Below are 9,244 nucleotides of genomic sequence, written 5' to 3' on the forward strand. Positions count from 1 at the left end.
TTCTACCTGATAGAAGATCAGTACAAAAGGATGGGATAAGTTACTAACATCACCAGTTGGACTTCTCAATATTGCTTAATCACCCCATCAAACCAATACTTCTAACCTTAGTGGCAGAGGAAAAAATTATAAAAACTGTAATGACATGGCAGCTGAAAGCTACCTGTCCTGGAGAATTTAATCTGTAGCTATAAGGATGTAGATAAATAAGCCTACTCTTTTGGTTCAAATTATTTGTTATTGAATAAGCAAGCTGGAAACTTCTTTGTAATGGAGTATCAAACCACAGTTCGGAAAATAAAAGTTTGTTCCCTTAATAGACAAGCACATTTTTGCAGTTGCAATTATATTTTATTCTCATTAAACATTTTTAATTTTTTTTTTTAATCAAAACATAGTCAAAGTTGAAATGATATTAAAAAGATTACGAAAAAGGTTACAGGTAGATTAATTAATTTTCATCTGATTTATAAAGGTACCACTTCAGAAAAGCGTAATTTTCTTCTTTCTGAAATTAATATTAACTTTCTTAAGCAATTGCTTAGGTATGAAAAAATCTGAATCCTAACAGTAATCTGTTATGTAAAGAATGAGGTTAAGAAAATTCAGAAGCAAATAGAGTAAAACTCCTCAGCAGTGAAGAGGTATGCTAAGCAATTCAAGTGCTCTGTTTTCTCATTTCTGTAATTTTTTCTGATTTGAAATTGTTACTAAAAACCTACTATTACAAATCAGTATAGTTTTCCATGTCCAGATCACCCATAGTATAACTGTAATATATTCACACAGTTATGTACCTGAATGCCTGAATATCCAGTCACCTCCACAAAGGGCAGGTCCTGTCCTGCAATCTGGCTCAGCTGATTTTAGCAAGACTCAGGCACTTTTCAGGATTTGCCAGCAGAGAACTCACTGTGAGTGCTGAAGAAAGCACCTTTCCTCAGTAAGCTAACTGATTTCAACTGTGTGTAACTGCTGTTAGTCAGCTGTAGGAATTTGATATAAGGGAGAAGTATTAACTAAATGAAAACTGTCATTGTAAGATATCCAGTCTCCACTTATAGTCATGCTGAAGCATCTTGGAGAGGTCCCTTAATGGCAATAGCTTCAATCTCAACTCTGGCCCCCTGTGACAAAACAATGAAGAAATATATTAGGAATTTAATGTATCTGTTTTATCAAGCAACTGGATGAACAACACAACTTTGTAAGAACAGAGTGACATTAGAGAGAGATTGTATTTCTGACAGTTGTATTACAGATTTAGGTATGTTCAGTAATATTGTAAATTCAATTTATGCTTACTCCAGCATCATAACCCCTTATTTCTACTATTTCATCTATCTTCCACCATAAAGAAATGTGTATCTTATATTCAGATCTCTGATAACGTGTGGGAATAACAACAGTATACTTAGAAAATAAACTAATTAAGACTTCATTAAAATAATTGCAATCAAAGCTATTTCAGAATAAGAAAATCTGTCAGAATGCTTCAGTAGGAAGGTATTCCAGAACATTTTTGGGTTTTTTGTAGACAGAAAAGTGACACTTACTCTGGGCAAAGCAGCAACTTGATAGGCTGCTCTGGCTGGGAAGTTTGCCTTGAAAACTGTAATTTAAACAGAAACATCCAGCAATCATTAAACTTGACTTGATAAAACACAGTTCCAAGTAATCTATATAAAATGCAATCATTGGAACAGTTTCAGGTTCAAGGCTACAAGACTTCTATGCCATCTATCATTTCTTCCTTGTTGTTTTGTTTTGGTGACTGCTCTCAATATCATCAAGCCAAGCAATCAGCTGCAGTTGTGACCAATGGCCAGTGATAACCTGCATTCTGCTGACACTGCACCAACTTGGCTGAAAAAAGAAGATTAAATCAGAATGGTGATCAAGTTTCAAACACCAGGGAGTGGGAGATAGCTCTTGCACAGAAAGAGCAGGAGAGAGAAACAGGCCTCTGCCAAAAGAGTCATGAGCGAAGATCCCAGAGTCACCAGGAGTCCAACCTTACTCATTTCAAAGGAAAACAGAGGAAAAATAGGCCCTTCCTCTGTGCCCATTTAGACCTGACAATCACAGATAATAGAACAGGGGTAGGGCATGGGAAGGGTACTGGTAAAGATATAAGAGCTGAATTTATAGAATATTAGAATAGTTCAGGTTGGAAGGAACCTTTAAAGATCACATAGTCCAATGCACCACCATGCCACGGCCAAGAACATCTTCCACTCTATCAGGTTGCTCAAAGTCCCGTCCAGCCTGACAGAACATTTCCAAGAAATTTGCATAATGAAGTGAAAGTTTTACTAGTGACAGTTATCACAAAACCATTAATAATGGCAATTTTGGGGTCCTGCATTGGATAATAACTCCCAATCAAAGAACAGCAGCAACTCTCAAAGTCCAGGTTGGAGGCAGCAAGTAACCAAGCATGCAGCTGGTCTGGTTTTACCCTGCTTAAGCACACACACCACCCCAGTATATTTTGACATGTAGGAGATTGTGTTAGTTGCTCATCAATGAGATTTCATTCAAGACCAGATGCTGCTATCTAATGAAAAGCCAAAGCTTTATAGATAAAGAGCTCATGCAAATTGTCCCAAATTATTCTGCACAACACAGCTCATTGGAATCACCTGTTTCAGTCTTCATTCAGTTTTGTTGACCAAGCATTGTTCTCTTTTTTCTTCAAGGGGAGCAGCATGGCTCATCCTTGAATAAAGAACAAGCCCTGTCACAAAACAATGACCCTCAAATTGTTCAAAGATACAGACTTTAAAGAAATGGAGATATAAAATCTGTAATTCAGCATTTGAAGACTGCCTACAGTAGAATTATAGCCAGGACAGCAGGGCATCAAGCAAGATTAAGAGGCAAAGATCAGCCTGTAGGGATAGCAACAGCTGATCATCACAGGACAGTGAGTTAGTTAGTGGGATGGTGGAACACAAATCCAAATGAAATTAGGCTCTGCTTGGATTGATAGTTGAAAATTAATTTATTTTTTTTTTATTTCTACAGCAAGTTCAAAGAATATGGAACTACATCATCTGAATCATTAAAACACTTTGACTACCATGAACATGATTTGTTCCACAAGCCATAAAACACAAGCAAAATACCTACTTACATTGTTTGTAAACATCATTAATATCATTGTAGTCCTTCATGTCTGCCATCAAAACCGTAGTCTTCACAACTAGAAATCATATGAGTACAGTTTTTTTAGACCTCTGACTTGCATACAAAAATCAAAAAACTTTAGTGGATTTCTTGATTTTATTTCATACATTTCTCTCAAGTATTCTAAACAGTTTGAAAAGTTTTGCAGATATTGACCATTAGAGCTACAACCTAGGGAACCACCTAAAAAACCAGAACACCTAGCATGTAATAAAACTTTAAGGAATTAAGCCATTCCTGACTAGCTCTGAAAAAGCCAAATTCTTCCAAGAGGCACTGAACTGATAAGCAGATCAATAAAAATAGCTGTTGAAAGCCAGCTGCAATAACTTAAATCATATATAATATCTGCTGCCAGAAAAAAAAAAGGTCATAGAAGGTCTGAAAATATAGTCTGTGCTAGAATTTTTTTCCTAGGACTGCATAACCCAGCATTAATCCTGGTGTGGCTCCACCGGAAAAGCACTGAAAGTGACAAGAATATTAACACCACAAGCAGATAGAAACCTGCTTTCACCTGGGGCAAAGCCTAGGATGCTTAAAATGTATTTAAGCAATATTGTCTGTATCTGAGATTCCCCAGTTGGAATTAAAATATTAGTACCATTGTCAGAAATTTTTGGTGAAAGGCAGTGTTCTATTGATACCAATTGCAAAGACTTGCATGTAGATTTATTAGTTTTATTTTTTAACTTATATTCACAATTTCCTTTGTTTCTTCCAGCTATTGGTAACAACTGAATGTTCAGCAAATAGGTTTTGTTTGTTTGTTTGTTTTTTAAAAAGATCACTTGATTTCTTTATATTTTAATTCAGGTAAAAACAACCACCTGTTTGCCACAGTCACAGCAGCACTTACCATTGCCATAGTCACAGCCTGCAGCTTTCAGGATTTCTCCCATGTTTTTTAGAGCCTAAAGAAAAATGAAACAAAAGTCTTTTCGCTATCAGCTGGGTTATATTTATGTAAGTATGTAAATATGACTTAGCTGAATCCATGTTTTACTGTAAGTTCAACCAGCAAAACCTCAACTGTCAAAAAAAGACTGTCCTAAATAAAAATTAATAAAAGGGAGCATCTAATAAATATTAAACTGTCCATTCATTAGATGTAAATACATGATGCAGCTCCATCTCATCCTATTACCTCACTCCACCTCTTAGCTGCTGGAGGAGTAAAACTTTCCCTGACTCAAACCAGGGTTTTTATTGGGGTATGAACTGTTGCTTCAAACACTGATTCTTTCTTACTTTCCTACATGAAACGGATTTCTACCCTAACCTCCAAGTTTTCCAAGTTGTTGGAAAAATTACAGCACTAGTTAAGATGGAATGACTTCCTCCTGGTTTTCCCTCATCTGGAGGATGTGACGTGCTTTCTAGTCTCCTCAGTTTCTCACAACTCCACACTGAATTAGACACATGCCAACTTCATTACAAGGTCATAGCTGGAAGACTTCTTACCTGCTTGGCTTCCTCCTTTGCCCCTCCAGAGACAAGCTGCCCAGTGGAAGGTTCCAGCCCTATCTGCCCTGCAATGTACATCGTCCGGTCCACCAGCACGGCTTGGCTGAAAACACAGGTGACATTTTAAGTCTAATGCTTCCTCACAAGAACATTTCAAATTTCAAATCTGAAAGCACATTTCAAATTTTCTACAGTACTTCATAATGTATCAGAAAGAAGGCTGAGATTGTGTACATGCAAGTCTGTACATGCAGTCACACATCAATCTGCTTACACTTTTGAAGAGCTGGGATTACACCATCTGTGGAAGTGCATTGCTCTGCCCTTGAGGAGATAAACCCTGTTTCTTGCAAAGGCACAAGATATGAATGCAGCAACACAACATTAAACTGAGCTACAGGTTCCACACAGCAGATAGCACAGAGGGAAGGCAGGGTAAATAAAAACATTTTTTGCATCTGCCCAGATAAATATTCCATCGGAGTCTGAGAAGCAGACAATACTTTTCAACTACATTTCAGCTGCAGAGCAATGAAGGAAGGGAAAAAAAAAAAAAAAGTCAAAAGAGATTTAATATTTTTCTTCTTATACAGGCACTATGATAAAGAGTTAGAGCTGTGAGGTGACACCCTGCACACTGGTTCTCTGGCAGTATTCCTCCAGAGTAATGAATTTGGCCAGACAGCAAAACACCTTGATCACTCTATCCTCAGAACAATCACTCTCCTCTCACCAAATAACTTGAATGACTTCTTGGCTAGGTTAATTCAGAAGAATGCAAAATTCAAGCTATTTGCAGAACATTTATATAAAAATGTCAAGTGTGCTTTTGCTGAAGTTGAGTTGGCAATTATTAATGTCTCTACTATAGAGAGGTTAAAAGTTTAGAACAAATATTTAAACTACCTAGCAAACATTATGCAAAAGACACAATTTAATTCTCTCCAACCAATAATTTAAAATATTTTGCAAAGAAATTACAGAAACATTCTTTTGGAACTGTTTATGGCGTGTCAAGATTGTATTTCATATCTCTTCTCTTCCCACAAGAAAATGCATTGTTTTGACCATTTAACAACTGTCTCAAGCTACATAAACTAGAGTTAGGCACCTCTCTGAAGTATCTGAAATAGGAGGTTTGTTTGCCTTTAATGTCAATGGAAAAAGAGGGACACATTCAGAGAATGTTTTTAGTTTATCTCTCAACTGAGATTTACTCAGTTGGATTGTCTTAATCCATTCACCTCACAGGGGACCAACCTAATGTAGGGACTCAGTCAAATGATCTGGGTTAGGCAGTTTGAACAATGCCATCATTCACATCTTTTCTTTTACACCTCTCCTACATTCTCCTTTAATTTCATAAGGGGAAGAAATAGCCAGTAACCTGTCAGATATGATAAACTATCTTACATGGGGATTATTTCTTCTGTCATCAACTAACAAAACTGGAGTAAATCACCATTCAAAGAAGAAAAACCAGTTAAAGTAGTTTTCTAGCTGACAAAGTCTTGTGATAGAAGTGTATGCATGTACACACAGGCTTCTTTAATTTTCTTTCCTACCACTCCTGCTGTGGAGGGAGGCCCTCAGTGTACAAACTTGTGTTTCTGTTTGAAGCACAGAGAACTGTGCAAGAAGTATGGGATCTCCAGTACAAGAGATCATTTTGTACTGCTTATCACAAAGCAAATGACATTGAAATGTTTATCTCAACAGAGACCTCTGGAGAGTCCTAAATCATTAATAACTTTGGAGAGAACAAGCTGAAGCTTTCTGATACCACTGCCAGATCAACATCTGCAGCAGCCTTATTGGGTCCCCTGCCCTGCTCAACTTCCTCCTCTTGGCATGTTCAATAGAATCCTTCATTCACTGAGACTAGGAACAATTTACCAGCCAAGGAGTAAACTCCTACTGCATTTAAACGCTAAGTGAAGCTAAGGGAAACTTCAGCTCCACAAACCCCGCTAATTCTTTAGCTGCAGATGCACCACATAACTAGGGCAAATCACAGGTACTCATTAATCAGCAGGGATGTGAATGTGTGTCTAAAGTCATTCAGGTTTCAGTGTACCTAAATGCATAACTGGCCAGATGCTGTGACCTTAGAACAACATTGTCTGCCAGAGAGATGGCGTTAGGAACCATACTCTTTGTTAATCAGATCTTCTTTACACAAATGATTGTGGATTAATACAAGAACAGTATCTCTGCAGTGGGTTTTAAAAGGTTAATAACATTAATGGGATATATAGACCCATACACAGATATGTGTTTTTTTATATATCTACCTACCTATCTCAAGATATTGGCAAATGGATGAAGTAAAGGAAATAGAAAAATACAGTAAAAATAGGTCACCAAAAAGCATTTGTAGCAGAACCAGGAATGCAGCCCGCACATCCCAATTCTTCATTACACATTAAGCCCTCATTCCTGCATAAGCGAACTCAGACTTCACAGCAGTGATGTGGCAGTTATTTCTTGTGCAACTTCTGCTCTCTGGACTTTGACAAGCTTACTGAAATCTGATAAACTAAGTTAGCTATAAACTTACTGATGTTAGACCTGTCATACATTTAACAGGCTGCAAAATAAGCAGTATTTCATCAAAAACTAGCAACAAGCACAGCATTTTGGAGTGGAAAGCTATGTTGAAGGCTGGGACAGTGATGTGAGTGTGCAGACAAAGAATTGTTGCCTTCCTGTGTCTTAGATGTTCTCCTGATGCCAAGCAATGCCAGGCCCCTGGCTGCAATCCACCAGCAGTCAATTGTTTACAGAAGTTAACCTTCATGCCATGTCTCTCTGCTTCTACACTTTGTATTTTTCCATTTTTATAATGCCTGTAAGAAACACACAGTTTGAAGCTTAGAAAACTCAGGACACAAAGTAATGGAGAAAAAAATGCACCTGGAAGGCATGAAGATGCTATTGTGAACACAAAGCCTGAATACAGAATTAAGAATTCTTTAAAAATGTCCTGGTAAAAACCCCTCAGTACTTCAGCTCTCAGAATCTACTCTAATGACGGAACTTTTTTTTTCATATTCAAATTGCAAAGAGAAACCTTTCTCCAATTAAAACTGGGATGTTTTTAAATTTTAATTATATGCAGAACTGCTATAACATACTTGTGAAAATGTTGAACATCTTACATATTTTTACAGCAGTTAAGTTTTTAGACTGAAAAACATTTATAACTATTCAAAATAAGAAAGAATTTTCAACTCCTGAGCATTGAATTCTCCATCTAACCAAGCTCACCCTGGACTGGGCTCAGCCTTCATCCTCCATCACCAGCATAGTCAGCGTTTCTAGCTTCCCTACACAACATGTTTGTTTCTAGCCAAGCACCCTTTTCTAGACAACAATCATTCTTCTTCCTTTTTTTTTTTTTCATTTGCTCCTTACCACTAATTCCAGAATTACTTTCCCAAATTAACTTTTTGAAGTATATCCCCTCCCCTTATCAGGCTGCAGTTTGCTGTGGCACCACAGCCTTACTCGTGCTTTGGGACTCCAGGTGTCCCTGGAGGTTCCTGGTGGAGGGGGTACCAGGGCTGGCCCCTGCTCATGGGTCCTGCTCTCACCTCAGCCCCAGGCCTGCCTAACAGACCCCCAGGGACCAGCCAAAACCCTACCAGCAAAACTTGCTCCTGTGTCTCCTGAGGTGTTCCGTTCTCAAAATCACAGAATTGTCAGGATTGGAAGGGTGCTCTGGAGATCATTCACTCCAACCCCCCCGGAGCAGGTTACACAGGAAAGCATCCAGCAGCGTTTGGAATGTCACCAGAGCGGGACATTATACAACTTCCCTGGCCAGCCTATTCAAGTGCTCTACCACTCTCAGTATAAAAGAAGTTCTTCCTCATGAGGTGAAATTTGTGTTCTAGTTTATGGCCACTGCTCCTTGTCCTGTCACTGGGCAGCACTGAAAAGAGTCTGGCACTATCCTCTTGGCACCTGCCTCTGAGGTAGTTACAGGTGTTGATGAGATCCCCTCTCATTCTTCTCTAAACAGGCCCAGCTCCCCCAGTCTCTCCTTTTAGAGATGCTCCAAACCCCTCATCATCTTTGTGCCCCTCTGCTGACCCTCTCCAGTAGCTCATTGTCTTTCTTGTACTGAGGAGCCCAGAACTGGACACAGCACTCCAGATGTGGCCTCACTAGGGCCAGGCAGAGGGACAGGATCACATCCCTCGACCTGCTGGCCACTTTTCCTGATGCACCCCAGGAAAGCATTGGCCAAAAGGCGCTGCCGGCTCATGGTCAACTTGTTATGCACCAAGACTCTCAGATCTTTCTTAGCTAAGGCATTACCTGTAGGGACCCAGCGCAGGGGCCTTAGTAGTGCTGATTATTTTCTTCACGAGCGAGGCCATGGCTGGAGCCGGTGCTGAAGCTGCAGTAAGTGCTGGGCCTTCTCCTCCTGCACTCCCTCCCCTCAGCGCCCAGCCAGTGCACGCCCCACCCACCACCGCCCGCGGAGGCTCCTGGGAAATGTAGTCCTCCAGGGCTGTGCCTGAGAGTGCGCATGCGCTGTGCCGCGGTGTAGGTGCACACGTGTGCCGTGGAGGCC

The 9,244-nt window shown here is 39.5% G+C and overlaps 1 protein-coding gene across 1 annotated transcript; it reads right to left on the reverse strand.

Moving 5' to 3' along the window:
* Positions 1-329: 329 nt before the first annotated feature.
* RIDA (reactive intermediate imine deaminase A homolog) lies at positions 330-9,141 on the reverse strand. The gene is made up of 6 exons (XM_058833249.1): positions 8,986-9,141; positions 4,657-4,762; positions 4,052-4,106; positions 3,140-3,208; positions 1,557-1,612; positions 330-1,127 (listed from the first exon to the last, which is right to left on the reverse strand). Exons 1-6 carry the CDS (start codon positions 9,045-9,047, stop codon positions 1,065-1,067), a joined length of 411 nt encoding a protein of 136 aa, XP_058689232.1. The 5' UTR covers positions 9,048-9,141; the 3' UTR covers positions 330-1,064.
* Between the last annotated feature and the right edge of the window lie 103 nt (positions 9,142-9,244).

The sequence above is a fragment of the Poecile atricapillus genome, chromosome 2, assembly GCF_030490865.1.
Source record: "Poecile atricapillus isolate bPoeAtr1 chromosome 2, bPoeAtr1.hap1, whole genome shotgun sequence".
Classification (NCBI taxonomy): domain Eukaryota; kingdom Metazoa; phylum Chordata; class Aves; order Passeriformes; family Paridae; genus Poecile; species Poecile atricapillus.